Source organism: Anolis carolinensis, chromosome 5 (assembly GCF_035594765.1).
Source record: "Anolis carolinensis isolate JA03-04 chromosome 5, rAnoCar3.1.pri, whole genome shotgun sequence".
In the NCBI taxonomy this organism is placed as follows: Eukaryota; Metazoa; Chordata; class Lepidosauria; order Squamata; family Dactyloidae; genus Anolis; species Anolis carolinensis.
In genome coordinates this window covers 16,001,925-16,019,699 of record NC_085845.1, presented here as the reverse complement: position 1 = coordinate 16,019,699, position 17,775 = coordinate 16,001,925, and the positions used below count along the sequence as shown (strand labels likewise).

The 17,775-nt window shown below is 40.7% G+C and overlaps 1 protein-coding gene across 1 annotated transcript; it reads right to left on the bottom strand.

Annotated features, from left to right (window-relative positions):
* Nucleotides 1-230: 230 nt before the first annotated feature.
* cops4 (COP9 signalosome subunit 4) lies at nucleotides 231-17,770 on the bottom strand. Its single transcript, XM_062981571.1, has 10 exons — nucleotides 17,626-17,770; nucleotides 11,611-11,690; nucleotides 11,074-11,225; nucleotides 10,287-10,390; nucleotides 9,601-9,754; nucleotides 8,835-8,985; nucleotides 7,539-7,709; nucleotides 6,561-6,676; nucleotides 1,624-1,708; nucleotides 231-1,044 (listed from the first exon to the last, which is right to left on the bottom strand). The coding sequence occupies exons 1-10, from the start codon at nucleotides 17,697-17,699 to the stop codon at nucleotides 911-913; spliced, it is 1,221 nt and encodes a 406-aa protein (XP_062837641.1). The 5' UTR covers nucleotides 17,700-17,770; the 3' UTR covers nucleotides 231-910.
* Nucleotides 17,771-17,775: the final 5 nt, after the last annotated feature.

The following is a 17,775-nucleotide window of genomic DNA, read 5'->3' as shown; positions in this document are numbered from 1 at the left end:
CTGGAGAATTCCAGGCATGAAACAATTAGGGCCAGCTAACACATCCCAACAAAGGATTCCCCTAGGCAAGAAATGTCAGGAGATAATGCTTCTAGAACATGGCCATACAGCCAGGAAGACTCACAGCAACATAATATGGGGGAAATTAGGATTGCTGTAATAGAAGTGTTGATCCATCTTTAAAAAAATGTATTGCATTAAAACACAAAATTATTCACATTTTAAACACGTTTATTTTGAATAATTTATTCTGCTTCTCTCAATTATGACAAAGGTGAAGAATTATACAGGACCGAAAACTTATGACTATTCTATCTCCTCTTCCACCTTTCACCCTATTCTTAAGGCCAGATTTCCACCGACCTGCCCAATTCAAACAACTCCAGCAAGAATTGAGGACAACTCTCCCACATTTGCTTTCTTCTTCCTCTGTACATGAAAAGGGCCCGTAAACATAAGCATGTCATATTTCAACTAAAGTACTTACACTTTAAAATATGCTTCACAACAAACATTTTCAAAGACTAAATTCAATAGTGAGGTTTTACAGGGAAGACAAAACACAGAATCCATGTACCTTGTATCTGACTCATCCCTAGCTTGGCTTTACTGGAATAATTACAGCTAAAGGAAACATGGCACTCCAGTCGTCATGCCACAAAAATATTCACAAGGCCTCAAAACAATTGAAATTTTAATAAAAAACTTTAACTTGTTTTTCTCCTCCATCCTGTTATTTTTCAGTTCCACCTCAAAACTAGTTTAATGAGACACTGCTGTTCCTTTAAGAGAATGCATCTATCTTTTATCTAGTTTGGGTTTTAGCAGAAGCTGAACAAACACAGATACTCAGTTTCAGATGCTTGTTTCACATTTTGAGAAATAGTCTTTCTTTATAGGAAAAGAAACTTTACTGAGCCATCTGAGCTTCCATGGCCTGTGCTGTCCATTCTGGGGCAGTCTGGCTGATTTTCTCCAGAAGATTATTAACTTGGAAGCAAAGTGACTGGATCTGTTTGTCCCAAGTTGGTAAGGCTTCCCGAGCTGAAAAACAACAAAGGATAGGTAACAGTAGAAGTCAATCTTACAGTTCTACCGTATTTTTCGCTTTATAGGACGCACCTGATGATAAGACGCAGATCGCCAGGAAGGGAGAATGGGGCGATCTGTGCCGTTCGCACGCGTGGACGGCACAGATCGCCCCATTCTCCCTTCCTGGCGATCTGCGTCTTATCATCAGGTGCGTCCTATAAAGCGAAAAATACGGTAATTTATTTCTGCTACATTAACACTGACATAAATAAGGACATTTTCAGTTCTTTACCAAGCCAATACAGTTACACAAGTACCACCTGCTGGTCATAGTAGGAATCAGCCTATCAAGATATGCAGGCATAGGCAAAATGTCCAGGTGTTTTGGACTTCAACTTCCACAATTCTTGTTCGGAATTCCTGTTAGGAATTATGAGAGTTGAAGTCCAAAACACCTGGAGGGTTGAAGTTTGCCAATGCCTGATATAGTACTTTGAATCAGGAACTTGAAGTCACCTGAGAACTAAACAAGACTGCTTAAGCACATGCTTTTAACATCTCATAAACCCAAAAAGGTATATCCAAACTTACTTTCAAAGTGAACTATTCCATCTATCTGATCGATGAATCCATTCATGCGACCCTCTGTGATCATCTGGGAGGCTATCTTTTCTGCCTGGGGAAAAAAGAGCCAAAGGTAATGTCCACTTTTATTTCCAAGAATGCGAAAGCCAGACCAGACCAGACAGGAGTGCATTAGTATACACACAAAGGCATTGGCAGTGCACAAAAATCATACAGATCTACGTATTTATGCAGAGAACTCTGCCATGTGCTACTTATGTGAGTTCATAGACTACTCTCAGGATGCATCATCCTGATTCCCACATTACAGGTAGCAGTGCAAGTTTTAAATGTCTTATCGAGTTTAGAATGAGAGTAAGGGTTTGCTGACAGAATTCCAAGTAAATAGAAAAGACAGGGCTGTGGCACAGGCTGGTTAGTAGCCAGATGCAATAAATCACTATGACCAAGAGGTCATGAATTCGAGGCCAGCCCGTAGGAGTGTGCATCCAACCATTAACATAAAAAATAGCCCTGCTTGTTGTTGACCTAAGCAACCCAAATATAGTTGCATCTATCAAGTAGGAAATTTAGGTACCACTTATGTGGCTAATTTACGACACCATAAAAATCGTCCAGCAGCATTTGGAATGAGGAAGTATCCAAGGACTCGCCGTCATAGTGGATGATGAAGCAGCTGCTCCCCCTGTGGCTGGAATTGAGCATACCCTCAGGAAGCTGGAGAAGGTTAAATTGCCTCATCCTTGGGAGAGTAATGGGCTCTCGGATGTATCTCAATGGATTGTCATTGATGAATGCACTGGGGATGTTGAGGAGGAGGACAACACTTTACACCTACATGATTCACTTCAACAGGAACACTCTTCAGGGGACATACACACTGTCTTGCACAAAAGGGACCCTGTCAATCCTCAAAGGAAACAGGTCTTGGTAGTAGGTGACTCCCTCCTTAGAGGAACGGAAGCCATCATTTCCAGACCGGATGGGATGGCTCGAGAAACATGCTGCCTCCCGGGGGCAAAAATACACCATATCACTCAGAGGCTCAGCAGGCTCCTAAAGCCCCATCACCCTCCCCACCTTATGTTGATTCATGTAGGTACCAATGACACCGCTAGGCATACTTTTCAAAAGATCACAAATGATTTTCGAGCTCTGGGAACAAAGCTAAAACTGTATAATGTACATGTGATCTTTTCATCCCTCCTCCCCGTTGTAGGACATGGCTCTACAAGGGCCGGAAAAATAGTACAGGTCAATAACTGGCTCAGAAAATGGTGTCAAGAGGAGCATTTTGGCTTCCTTGACCATGGTCTACTCTTCCAAGAGGATGGACTACTGGCAAGCGATGGGGTGCATCTCACACAAGTAGGAAAACATCTTTTTGCACACAGACTCACAAACCTCATCAGGCGCACTTTAAACTAAATCCACTGGGGGAGGGGAACAACAGCCTGGCGAACACTATATTACCCACGACCACAGGGAACCGCCGTAAGGCTAAACGGAGGGCTGCACAAACACAGCAAGGACCAAGTACAGAGAGCACAATAATCCCAAATAAACAGTTCGAGGGGAGGTCACAGGGGCTTACATGTCTTTACACTAATGCTCAGAGCATGGGAAATAAGCAAGACGAACTCCAACTCCTAGCACAGCACCACACATACGATGTCATAGGCATCACTGAAACCTGGTGGGATGACTCCCATCACTGGAATTTAACCATTGAGGGCTATAACCTCTTTCACATAAATAGAACAAAGGGGAGAGGAGGGGGAGTAGCTTTATATGTCAAAAACAGTTACGTTGCAGAAGAAATGCGAGACTGTAATCCGGGAAACCAGCTTGAAAGCATCTGGATAAGAATCAAGGGAACCGGGACTCAAAAAGATCTTGTCGTGGGTGTCTACTACAGACCTCCGAGTCAGGATGAAGGACTTGATGAAGCCTTCTGTCAACAGCTGACCAAACAGGCACAAAGAAGAGATATAGTAGTCATGGGCGATTTCAATTATCCCGATATCTGCTGGAAAACAAACTCAGCCAAGAGTACAAAGTCCAACAAATTCCTCACTTGCCTTGCAGATAATTTTATGGTCCAGAAGGTAGAAGAGGCAACAAGGGGATCAGCAACTCTTGATCTAATCTTAACAAATGTGGAAGACCTGATCAATACAGTTGAAGTGGTTGGATCCTTAGGGGCAAGTGACCATGTGCTCCTGCAGTTTGCAATACAAAGGAATGCTGAAACTAAGACAAGTCAAACACGCATTCTGGACTTTAAGAGAGCTGACTTCCAAAAAATGAAGGAATTACTGAGCGGCATTCCATGGACGCCGATATTAAAAAACAAGGGAGTTAAGGATGGATGGGAGTTTTTCAAAAGTGAAATACTCAAGGCGCAAATGCAAACAGTGCCAACAAAGAAGAAAAATAAGACAAGTGCAAAGAAGCCAGAATGGATGTCCAAAGAACTTCTAACTGAGCTAAAGCTCAAAAGTGACATGCACAAGAAGTGGAAAAGGGGAGAAATCACCAAAGAAGAATTCAAACGTATAGCCAACTCCTGTAGGGAAAAGGTTCGCAAGGCTAAAGCGCAAAATGAGCTCAGGCTTGCCAGGGACATAAAAAACAACAAAAAAGGTTTTTTTGCTTATGTTGGTAGAAAAAGGAAGAAAAAGGAGGCGATAGGGCCACTGCAAGGAGTAGATGGGGTGATGGTGACAGGGGATAGGGAAAAGGCAGAACTGCTTAATGCCTTCTTTGCCTCGGTCTTCTCACAAAAAGAAAGCCATCTTCAACCTCAGCAACATGGAATGGACGAAGGATTGGGGGAAATCCAACCCCAAATAGGGAAACAAGTTGTCCAGGAACACCTGGCCACTCTAAACGAATTCAAGTCCCCAGGGCCAGATCAGCTACATCCAAGAGTATTGAAGGAACTAGCGGAAGTTATTTCAGAACCACTGGCAATCATCTTCGAGAGTTCTTGGAGAACAGGAGAAGTCCCAGCAGATTGGAGGAGGGCGAATGTGGTCCCTATCTTCAAGAAGGGAAAAAAGAACGACCCAAACAATTACCGTCCGGTCAGCCTCACATCAATACCAGGCAAGATTCTGGAAAAGATCATTAAGGAAGTGGTCTGCAAACACTTAGAAACAAATGCGGTCATTGCTAATAGTCAACACGGATTTACCAAAAACAAGTCATGCCAGACTAACCTGATCTCTTTTTTCGATAGAGTTACGAGTTGGGTCGATACAGGGAATGCCGTGGATGTAGCATATCTAGATTTCAGTAAGGCCTTCGACAAAGTCCCCCACGACCTTCTGGCAAACAAACTAGTAAAATGTGGGCTAGACAAAACTACGGTTAGGTGGATCTGTAATTGGCTAAGCGAACGAACCCAAAGGGTGCTCACCAATGCGTCGTCTTCATCATGGAAAGAAGTGACAAGTGGAGTGCCGCAGGGCTCCGTCCTGGGCCCGGTTCTGTTCAACATCTTTATTAACGACTTAGACGAAGGGTTAGAAGGCACGATCATCAAGTTTGCAGATGACACCAAACTCGGAGGGATAGCTAACACTCCAGAAGACAGGAGCAGAACTCAAAACGATCTTGACAGACTAGAGAGATGGGCCGAAACTAACAAAATGAAGTTCAACAGGGACAAATGCAAGATACTTCACTTCGGCAGAAAAAATGGAAATCAAAGATACAGAATGGGGGACGCCTGGCTTGACAGCAGTGTGTGCGAAAAAGATCTTGGAGTCCTCGTGGACAACAAGTTAAACATGAGCCTACAATGTGATGCGGCAGCTAAAAAAGCCAATGGGATTTTGGCCTGCATCAATAGGGGAATAACGTCTAGATCCAGGGAAGTCATGCTCCCCCTCTATTCTGCCTTGGTCAGACCACACCTGGAATACTGTGTCCAGTTTTGGGCACCGCAGATGAAGGGAGATGCTGACAAACTGGAAAGCGTCCAGAGGAGGGCAACTAAAATGATTAAGGGTCTGGAGAACAAGCCCTATGAGGAGAGGCTTAAAGAGCTGGGCATGTTTAGCCTGCAGAAGAGAAGGCTGAGAGGAGACATGATAGCCATGTACAAATATGTGAGGGGAAGTCATAGGGAGGAGGGAGCAAGCTTATTTTCTGCTGCCCTGCAGACTAGGACACGGAACAATGGCTTCAAACTACAGGAAAGGAGATTCCACCTGAACATCAGGAAGAACTTCCTCACTGTGAGGGCTGTTCGGCAGTGGAACTCTCTCCCCCGGGCCGTGGTGGAGGCTCCTTCTTTGGAGGCTTTTAAGCAGAGGCTGGATGGCCATCTGTCGGGGGTGCTTTGAATGCGATTTCCTGCTTCTTAGCGGGGGGTTGGACTAGATGGCCCTTGAGGTCTCTTCCAACTCTACTATTCTATGATTCTATGATTCTATGATTCTATGATTCTATGTGTCTCTGTATCTATGTTCATGTGGCATTGAATGTTTGCCATGTATGTGTACATTGTGATCCTCCCTGAGTCCCCTTTGGGGTGAGAAGAGCGGAATATAAATACTGTAATTAAATAAATACATTCTCAGAATGAGCTTTTAAAACAGGCAAGAAAATTGCTGCCTTCCAAATGTAGGTCTGCAGACTCAATTAAATTTAGCATAGCCAATGGTGAGGGATTATGAGAATTACAATTCCTCAGCACCTGGAAGGCTATAATTTGCCTGCCCCTTTTATTTAAAAAACCCGAAACGGAACTTGAAAGCAGGGAAAGCAAACTGTTTCTTTTAAAGAAGCTGGATATGCTTGAAAATATATACAGTATACATTTTAACACAACTACTATCAAATTACAAAGCCCTGAGTTTCTATATTGTGGGAAAAGGCAAGACAAAAATAAAGTAAATAAAGAAACAAAATAGCTTTTATGCTTAGTTTACCTTGGCAGCAGGGATTTCTAATAATGCTCCTAGTTCTTCAAAGGTTATGTTGTTATATAGTTTGCTTGCAGATAGCAAATTGTGTTCAATGACAGCTCTGTCCAAAATACTAGAACCTGAACAGGAAAAAAACCTGACAATTACCAATAGTATGAAATCTCAGGTATGATTTGTTACAAGTGGTATGCAAGACACTTATTATTTAAACCTCACGGATTTACAAGGAAGGAAGGAATCGAATGTATGTACTGAAAAGCCTAAATGTATCTATTACAAACAACCCTTTCTATGTCTTTGACCATCATCTCATGGCTTTTAGTTGTGAGCTGTTGAGTCTCTCTACAGAGAGAAAAAATAGGATATTAATAATAATAATAATAATAATAATGGTATACAAAATTACACCTGGGTTAAGATATTTGTTTCTAAATAAAAACTATGACATAAAATTGGCACACAATCATTTCTGGAGTTGCAAACGTTAGGAACACATTGTTTCAAATGCTGGAGGAGCAAGACATTACTATGAAGACTCAGGATACAATAATATCCATTTAGTAAAGGTAGTAGTAATAGCAGTCATACCAATTTATTTCTTGTGACCAGAGGCCACTGCAGAGCATGCATGGAAGTGTGTATACAATATTCAGTGTCTAGTCAGTTGCATATGTACTTTTATAGGAATTTAGAAAATTTTCTTGTTCCAAAAATTTAAATATATTTTACATTCTACTAATCTAAGCAGTCTGATGAAGCATGTGGAAGTGATGTGATGCTTTGAACTGCCGTTTTAAACAATATCTGTTACTACTAATTAATATAAACTTTTCATTTATGAAGGATTCAGTCACATAACAGAAAAATTAGAGCACTCATAGTCAAAAGTTTGGCATATCAACCCTACAGCTTAGTAAAGTTAGACACTGATGTGAACAATGTCTGAGTGGCGCTCAGTTTACAGTTGGGAGACAAGATTACCATCAGCTGTTGTTGCTTTTTGGTGTGGCATAAGCATGGCAGCAAATTCCTGTAGCTGGTTTCCTCTGATAATCCGGTCCAGGTACATCTTCTCCAGTATCCCATAGGCTGCAAGCTGCTGGCACCTCTCATCTTTGAACAGAGTGGCTAACATGCGAGAACGCTGCTGCCCTGAAAACACAGGGAAAATATTGTCAACTGGCTCATTTCAGTCCTGTATTATTCCTTTGTACTACATTTCAGAAAAGATGGGATGTGCTTTCTTTACAGCTGCTAGAACCAGTGCCTAATGAGGAATTTCATCCCGTCTGTCCAAAGTAAGACATCCAGCTCACCCCATCACTATGCGCACAAATCTTTATGCTCACTTCCACAGCAACAAGTATTTACCAGTGGAAAGGCTGACTACTGTATGTTTCTTCTTCCTAGAATGGAAATAAATTTGTGCATGCAGAAGCCCAAGCAAATTGTGCTCAAGATTCGTGACTGCATATCAGGTTGTAAATGTTGCTCAACCTCTCATAAAAGTCAGGTATTCCTTGCATGTCTGCAATATTCTCCTAAGATTCTTTTCCTCCCCTCAAGCCTCAGTGTTAAATTGAGTGATATGATCATCGCTGCTAATAATGATGATCAATGCTTTGAATATGCAAAGTGCTTCAGCAGATACATTTCTTTAATGGAAAAAGCATCATTTTTGCTTAGGGACGCAGTTGTAGGACTCTATGCCAGCAAGGTGAGTGAGTAATCATTATGGTTAATATTATTGCAGATGAAATGATCAACTGAAAAGAGAATTTATGGCAGGTTAGATATTCAGGTGAAATATTTAACACAGAAAATGACAAAGGCTCAAAAAATTATAGAAAAAGGTAAATTAACTTCTTGCTGTAGTTCTACATACCCAAATCATGCTTCTTGGATTTGATTATAGCATTCAACACATCAGTTTCCAACATTTTTCAGTGTTACGGGGAAAATAATATTATGAATACAGATTTTCAATGAGAGCAGAAACAGTATAGCTTTAAGGAACAGAAAACATCCAATGGTGGATCTACACTGTGGAATGAATGCAGTTTGACATAACTTTAACTGCAATGGCTCAGTGCAATGGAATCCTGGAAATTTTAGTTTTACAAAATACGTTGCCTTCTCTGCCGGTGTGTTGGTGCTTCATCAAACTACAAATCCCAGGATTCCATAGCACTGAGCCATGGCAGCTAAAGAGATGTCAAACTGTATTAATCCTGCAGTGCAGACAGATCGCAAATTTATAAATAAAAATGATTTTACCTGCTGATGCTAAGATAGTACAATGCAAGGCATGTTTCAGTGCCTCTAGTCTCTCACTTTCATGGACTATACTCTTGTACGAAAGCTCATTATACCTCTGGGCAGCTTCAATGAATTTCCTTCTGTAGTCTAGAACACGGGCATAGCACACCTGAAATGGGGGGGGGGGGGGGGGAGGGAGAGAGATGTAACTAAAAACTCACATACTGCATGTAAGATTGTTTGCTATATGTTCTGCCAATTTAAAAGGAAAATGAAAACCTGTAATTTAATATACCTTGCTCTGTCAATTCAGCTGTTTCAGGCCAGTCTTTCGAATAAAAGATCAGTAAATGGGAGTCCATAGGCCAAATTTGGCTTGGTGTCTCTTTGCCTCCATCATAAACTGCTTGCTCACAGAGACTATGGCAATAGGACTTTTCAGCATTACACTTTCGGGATCTGAACCTATGACCTCTACATTGTCACTAAAGAGGTGCATGGCAAAACTACTGTCAAAATGATCAACCAGGGAAGCACTAGATGGCATGTAGCCTGAGAAATGAATGCTCACATTCTAAATAAATCTTGAGACACATTGAATGGTCTTCTTTAATCTATTGTTCGAAATTTGTCTACCATATGAAAAGCCATTCTTTAATCCAGTAGATATCTGAGCATCCAAATGGCACAAGGCTTAGAAACAGCTGACAACTCTTCTGATAAGAAGTAATTACTTTTACTATGTCCTCCTGTGATTCGTCATTGTCCCAAAAAAGAAACTCACCTTATAATGTATTTGAAGCTGTTCATTCGTTGATTCATTCTGAAGAAGAGAGGCCCTGTTTATGTATGCTTCAGCCTGAACAGGATCATCATCCTCTAGATATAGTCGGGCAATTTTTAGATAAGTCTCCAGTTTATAGTCTACATTGTACTGCCTTGAACGGGGAGAAACACACGTGCAACATTTTAACTTCAGTCTATTCTGATTTTGTCACATACATTTGTAAACATATTGGCTGAATTATAGTTGTTAATTGTAGCAGAAGGAAGAAAGTTGGTTTCAATAACTCTCATAATTATGGTGCCTTAATGAAGCAACCCAATGTAAATATAGTAATAATCAGCTACACTTCAGCTTTCTGTGATTCAAATATACTAAAATATTATTTTACTAACCCACTATTATGCACAGTCTTCTAAGCAGTGCCAGAAATAGCATTAGGTAAGTGGTGAAACCAAAATGATGGCTCTGTTGCAAAGGAAAGTTATAAAAACAGCACTAGAGGTTACCATTAGAATAAATATTAGAAGTGTCCCCATAGTATCTTGAAAAAGCAGCTATTACTCGCACAGAATGAGATGACTATTCAAGAATACAGTTCCAGAATATGCCAAACTGAAACATTTCTAAAACATGCTATGTATGTACAAAGAAAAAAGAGGCAACTTTTTAATGAGTGTAATTACTTCTGTCCTGTTTCCAAAGGAATCCCCACCAACACTTGGGCTGCATTCCGCCAGTCTTCTTCTTTCTCATAAATTGATGCAAGATGTTGTCTTATAGAAGCAACCTGCAAGTACAATGGGACAGACACAGGAGACACAGAGTTAAAAGTAATAAACCAAGCTAATATAAAAAGATCCACTTTGAATACTTTTCATAAGCTCTTTTTTCCTTTTTTCTCAATAGCAGTTTTTCCTCAACTAATCACTAATACCCTGATTTTGTATTTTATATAAACTAAACAATAAACAGATATCACATGCTCTACATTTCAAAACTGAAGGACTTATAAAATGTTGTATTAGGACCTAACACATTCCAATAAGAAATGCTTAGCTGACAATACAACATGTAAATTATCAGATAAATATTTGCTTACAAAAGAATGGAGCCACACAGTAAATTCAGTCAACATGAGTTTGCAGTAAACAGTTTCTACTGCAGTACTGGTTTAAAAGCTTCAAAGTATCTGTTCTCGCATCAGTTAACAAATGTGTTCAAATAATTTAAGAGAGGAACCAACAATTCAGAGTAAATGATAAAATGAAAGAGGATCTGTAATATGAAAAAGGATAAGCATGTTCAGATGAATTAAAGACTAGAGTTGAAACAGACAAAAATAACATAAAATTAAGTGACCAGTTTAAAGTATTGAACAAAGAATACATTATACTTGTACAAATCTAGAGAAAAGAAACTCCTACAGAGTAGCCTTTTAGAAGTCAAGAACTCCTGATATCTTGTTCTTACCTGCTCCTCAAATGAAATTACACGAGGCTGGATCTTTTCCAAGGTGAAGTGGTAGATTTCTTTAGCTGTGCCATCAGGAAGGCTTGGGAGATGAGTACAGAAGTCTGTCAGCAACTGGCGTGAAATCACTAAACTGACATTTTCATTCACCACTTAGGTAAGTGATGCAAGGAGAAAGAAAAAAAACATACATTTACATCAGGCTTGTCATTTGGACCATAATCATGCTGTTATCAAGACTAATTTATGTTTTGCTGATTGTAAACTTAATTTTCAGACAGTTGAACTAAATGAAAAGAGTTTTTGCATATTACACCAACAGTGGTACAATATCAAATTTTCAACTCATTTGGTGGGCTATTAAATGTCTCATGTGGTCCAAGTACTTTTGGATAAAGAGTAATCATCATTAGCAGCTTCATGACACAAAAACAGGTAAATGGGAAACCTATAAACACACATATATACAAGTCCTGCAGTTCAGCATTTAAAACACTGAAAACATTTAACAACAACTGAAAAACAGTTAAAACTCACTTGCTTCTACGAAGGCTTTTAATGCCTCTAACTGTTCGACTCCAGAAAGCTGAATTGCTTTTTCCAATATCTGCCGATATCTGCCAGAAAATGTCAATAATAAATCAATCACAATTAACAATACTTAAAAGTTGACTTATTTTCAGAATGAGTTTTACATTTGGATGGAATGAGTAGTAGTAGTTGATGCAAACAATCAAAACATAATTTAGCTTTAAGGGATTTGCCCTAAAACAAACACAACAAAACCCAAAATTCCATTCTGCGTTGATACCTTTACTAGGCCAATGGAAAGACAGAAAGTACATTCCATTTGCTTTCAAAGCATGAAGATGAAGAACTTGTCATCAAGCAAAAACGGTAAAGCTGTTTATGGGGAAAGAAAATGACAGTGTTGTGGTCACCATGTTTATATTTTAGATGTTACACATACTTCCTGTCACGTTCATAATGCAGAGGCCATAACCACAACACTGTCACTTTATTTCTCATTGTGCTATTTGAATATCTTGGTTGTTTATTTTCAGGCGTGTTCAAAAACATGACTCTGCTGGAAGGAAAATACAATTACTCCTATTTCATACTGCTGACTGTTAGGGTTGTCCATATTGCCGTAAAAATTCCCCTACCGTAATTATTTCGTATTGTTCCCGTTTTTTGACACGAGTATTGAAACGTTTTCCTTGGGCGCTACTGGCAATGTAATACGATCCATCGTTGGCCCATTCTGTAATTGTGTCTTAAAATTTTCGTTAATTTTTTTCCTCCAAAAACATTTTTTAAAATATTTTTTAAATATTATTATTATTATTATTTTTGTTTCTGCAACCTAACATGAACGGGAGCCTAGCGCAGCCTAACATGGCTCCCGCTCCCTGCCAATCAGAGTCTTCCACGATGGCTAAAAAAGGTGGGGGCTAGCGTCCTCCGCGTCCACGTTTAGAATCGCTATAAAAATCGCCTCCGCACGGAGCCAAGCCATTCTGGGTTGGGATACCGAGAAGAGAGGGTGGTTCGCACGAGCTGTGAAGCTGAGAGGGCAAAGTGACTGGGGGTAGAGGGTTGCTGCAGTGCTTAGATATTGTGTTGGGGGGAAATTGGCTTGGGGCAGAGTCCTTGCTGTGGATGTTGGGAATTTTTTTTCCAAAGGAGTCTGCGTCCCTCCCTGCTAGTGCTGAGCTTTGGGTTGGTTCCTTCTCCTGAGGTAGACCTTTTGCCTTTCTATTTTTCCTTTTTTGGAATAAAGCAATCACCCCATAAGCCTTTCTTTCCAAGCCTTAAAAGGAGGGAGCTTGAAAATTATATATTATTATATATTAGCATTGCTTCCCTCACGCTCCATTTCTATTCCAAAGCCTTGGGCTGAGTTTTATTTCTGCAATCACAAAGTCAGACATTGATTTGATTCAATAGAGGGTCCACAGCAATTTATAGTTTCCAAAGGACGTGGGCACTCCTGCCAAGGCGTTGCTTCCCTCACGCTCCATTTCTATTCCCAAGCCTTGGGCTGAGTTTTATTTCTGCAGTCACAAAGTCAGACATTGATTTGATTCAATAGAGGGTCCACAGCAATTTATAGTTTCCAAAGGACGTGGGCACTCCTGCCAAGGCATTGCTTGGCGTGTGCTGCATTTCTAATCCAAAGTCCTCAGCCAGAGTTTCATTTTTGCAATCACAAGGTCAGCCAGTGGCACCATTAATCAAAAGGTTCAAAGGCAATTTATAGTTTCCAAAGGACGTTGCCAATCCTGTCAAGGCATTGCTTGGTGTGTGCTGCATTTCTAATCCAAAGTCTACACAAGTAGAAGAGGGACTTTTACAGTGATAAGAACCCAATTGAACAGGAAATAAGACTTTCAAACCAGGAACAGGTTTCTTCAAATATTGAAAAATAGTGTATTATAAAAAGTTATGAAAATTCGCCAAAAATCATAGGAGACAGGAAACATTCTGCAATTTGTTGAGCAAAGAGTGTGGAATGTGTTCTCCCACTGTACCAAATTTGATGAGAATAGCTCAAGAAATGAGGGCAGGAGACCCCCAGAAAAGTCCCCCCCCAGTTTCCTGTTTTTTGGCGATTGTGCATGCGTGTCCGCCATTTTAGAAACATTTTAGAAACATTACGAATTTTCGTAAATATCCAAAAATTTTGGGTGAAACATTTAGAAATAATTTCTACATCGAAGAGCCGGCACCCCCTACTTTAGAAACGAGAATTGAAACATTTTTTCCATCGATCGGACAAGCCTACTGACTGTATAGACAAGGCAGGGGTAAAAATGTATCAAGCATTTTACAAGTAAACAGGGTAAATCAACCAGTACATTTCATCCCAGATGGAGATTACATACTAACAACTGTTTAGTTGTGTGGTTAACAAAGAGTACACAAGCCAGTGTTTAGGACTGATGGAAAACCACCCCTGAGTATTCCTTGTCTAAGAAGACCCTATGAAATTCATGGAGTCATTAAAAGCAATAGGCAACTTGAAGGCACACACATTTTCATTTTCTGCAGCATATTCTCCCCCTATTTATATTTGCCTCCACTCTTCTACTATATCCTATACAGTATAAACAGTGTTGGGCAAGGAGCTGTCCTTCTGTACTTTGTAAAGCATCATGCTGAACTCTTCTTGTGCAACCAGCCCCTCTGGTTGTTCATTATAACAATACTTTGATCTCCAGCAATCATCAGGATAGAAGAGACAATATGAGGTCATTTTAAACATGGTAATGGAGGGGAGTTCTACAGACACTATGTACTGCCAAATAACAAATAAATGTTTCCTGGAGCAAATGAAACCTAATCTCTCTATCTGTCTCTCTCTTGATTCGTGTATGGGTTACAGCACCCAAACACGAACCAATGAACATGAAAGGCACTGCAGACTAATTCAACCAGACAAGTCAGTCAGAGCAGAGAACCTGATGAACCAACCTGGGCACAGCATATTATTTGACAACACAGAAATGCTGGACCACTCTAACAATCACCATGTCAGACTACACAGAGAAGCCATTGAAATCCACAAGCATAAGAATAATTTAAACTGAAAGGAAAAAACCGTGAAAATTAACATAATCTGGCTTCAAGTATTAAAAAAACTCTAAAATCAGGATAGTAAATTAGAAACACCACTCAAAAACAGTGGAATTCCAAACAGGGAACAATCAGGGCTAGCCAACACCTCCCAACAAAGGATTCCCCCAGGCAGGAAGCAGTCAGCCTTTGAATCATAAAATCATAGATGGAAAAAACCTCATGGGCCATCCAGTCCAACCTTCTGTCAAGAAGCAGGAAAATTGCATTCAACGTACCCCCTACAGACGGCTATTCAGCCTCTGCCTTAAAGCCTCCAAAGAAGGAGCCTCCACCACACTCTGCGGCAGAGAGTTCCACTGCTGAACAGCTCTCACAGTGAGGAAGTTCTTCCTAATGTTTAGGTGGAATTTCCTTTCCTGTAATTTGAAGCCATTGTTCCGCGTCCTAATCTCCAGGGCAGCAGAAAACAAGCTTGCTCCCTCCTTCCTATGACTTCCCCTCACATATTTATGCATGGCCCTCATCATGTCTCCTCTCAGCCTTCTTTTCTGCAGCCTAAACATGCCCAGCTCTTTAAGCCACTCCTCATAGGGCTTGATCTCCAGACCCTTGATCATTTTAGTCACCCTCCTCTGGACACATTCTAGCTTGTCAACATCTCCTTTAAACTGCGGTTCCCAGAATTGGACATAGAATTCCAGGTGTGGTCTGACCAAGGTGGAATAGAGAGATAGCATGTCTTCCCTGGATCTAGGCGCTATACTCCTATTAATGGAAGCCAAAATCCCAATGGCTTTTTTTTTGCCACCGCATCACATTGTTGGCTAAAGTTTAACTTGTCCACAAGAACTCCAAGATCTTTTTCACAGGAACTGCTGCAAGGCTATTGAATGCTAATCAATGTGTCCAATTGCAACATTCACGCTTGCCTCAAACAGATAAGAGTTATTTCTCCCACTTTGGACACTCCAGAGATATATAAACCCAACTTGCCTAGTTCCCAACAAACCTCACAGCCTCTGGGGATGTCTGCCATAAATGTGACAGGAAAGGAAATTCCACCTGAACATTAGAAAGAACTGGGTTGTTGTATGTTTTCCAGGCTGTATGGCCATGTTCTAGAAGTATTCTCTCCTGACGTTTCGCCCACATCTATGGCAGGTATCCTCAGCAGTTGTGAGGTATGGAGAAACTAAGCAAGGAAGGTTTATATATATCTGTGGAATGTCCAGGGTGAGAGAAGAACTTTTGTCAGTTGGAGGTCAGTGTGAATGTTGTAGTTAATCACCTTAATTAGCATTGAATAGCTTCATCTGCTGGCTTCTTCCTGCCTGAGGGCATCCTTTGTTCAGAGTCGTTAGCTGCCCCTGGTTCCCATGTCTGGAACTCCTCTGTTTTCAGAGTGTTGCTTCTTATTTACTGTTCTGATTTTTGAATTTTTTTAATACTGGTAGCCAGATTTCTCTCACCCTGGACTTTCCATAGATACAGTAGAGTCTCACTTATCCAACGTTCTGGATTATCCAACACATTTTTGTAGTCAATGTTTTCAATATATCGTGATATTTTTGTGCTAAATTCATAAACACAGTAATTACTACATAGTATTACTGCGTATTGAACTACTTTTTCCTGTCAAACTTGTTGTACAACATGTTTCGATGCTTAATTTGTAAAATCATAACCTAATTTGTTGTTTAATAGGCTTTTCTTTAATCCCTCCTTGTTATCCAATATATTTGCTTATCCAACGTTCTGCCGACGCGTTTATGTTGGATAAGTGAGACTCTACTGTATATTTGTGGAAAGTCCAGGGTGAGAGAAGAACTCTTGTCAGTTGGAGGTCAGTGTGAATGTTGTAGTTAATTACCTTAATTAGCACTGAATAGCTTCATTTCCTGGCTTCTTCCTGCCTGGGGTCATTAGCTGCCTCTGGTTCCCATGTCTGGAACTCCTTCTGTTTTCAGAGTGTTGCTTCTTATTTACTGTTCTGATTTTTGAGTTTTTTAATACTGGTAGCCAGATTTCTCTCATCCTGGACTTTCCACAGATATATATAAGCCTTCCTTGCTTAGTTTCTCCATACCTCACAACCTCTGAGGATGCCTGCCATTGATGTGGGCGAAACGTCAGGAGAGAATACTTCTGGAACATGGCCATACAGCCCGGAAAACATACAACAACCCTGTGATCCCGGCCATGAAAGCCTTCGACAACACATTAGAAAGAACATCCTAACCATAAGAGTTGTTCAGCTGTGGAACTCTTTGCCTCAGAGTTTGGTGGAAGGTCCTTCTTGGGAGGGCTTTTAAACAGATGCTGGATGGCCATCTGTCGGGGGTGCTTTGATTGTGCTTTTCCTGCATGGCAGGGGATTGGACTAGATGGTCCATGTGATCTCACCCAACTCTATTACTGTGTTTCCCCGAAAATAAGACAGTGTCTTATATTAATTTTTGCTCCCAAAGGTGTGCTAGGTCTTAATTTCAGGGGATGTCTTATTTTTCCATGAAGAAGAATTCACATTTATTGGCGAACAAAAAAAATGAACATTTATTATATACTGCACAGTAGTTGTCATCACAAACCAGCATAACCAGGCAAACTGTGAATCCTATCAAGAATTTCTTGTTACTTCCAATATTTCCATGTACAACACTCTATGGTACGTACATTTACCGATCCTACATGCTCTGGTGTCCTGTCTGGCGGGCATGCTTCCAAACAAAAACTTTGCTACGTCTTACTTTCGGGGGAGGCCTTATATTTAGCAATTCAGCAAAACCTCTACTAGGTCTTATTTTCAGGGGATGTCTTACTTTCGGGGAAACAGGGTATTCTATGATACAGTGAATGGCCAAGGAACAGGCCAGGCCGCGTTAAGCCACGCAACCATTTAGCCTTCCCGTTCCCTTTTGCCTGCTTTGCCTCTCCTTATTGAAAACTAAGTATCCGCCGCTTGGCACTTACTTCCCCGCTAAGTCCTTGTGGGAGCCGCTGGAGCTCATAAGCTGCGTCAACTCCTGCCTCACGGCCGCCGCCATCTTTCTTCCTTCCTTTGTGTTGTTTCCACACTACTTCCGGAAGGAGAGGGAGGGGGAAAATAAAGAAGCCCCGCCC

What these genes read in the sequence shown, in the direction of transcription:
- cops4 (XM_062981571.1), bottom strand. Translation starts at nt 17,699, where the DNA reads ATGGCGGCGGCCGTGAGGCAGGAGTTGACGCAGCTTATGAGCTCCAGC. An exon ending in CACAAGGACTTAGCGGGGAA is followed by an intron (nt 11,691 to 17,625) that starts GTAAGTGCCAAG and finishes ATTTTCTGGCAG; the next exon opens with ATATCGGCAGATATTGGAAA. An exon ending in TGGAATAGTTCACTTTGAAA is followed by an intron (nt 1,045 to 1,623) that starts GTAAGTTTGGAT and finishes GTTGTTTTTCAG; the next exon opens with CTCGGGAAGCCTTACCAACT.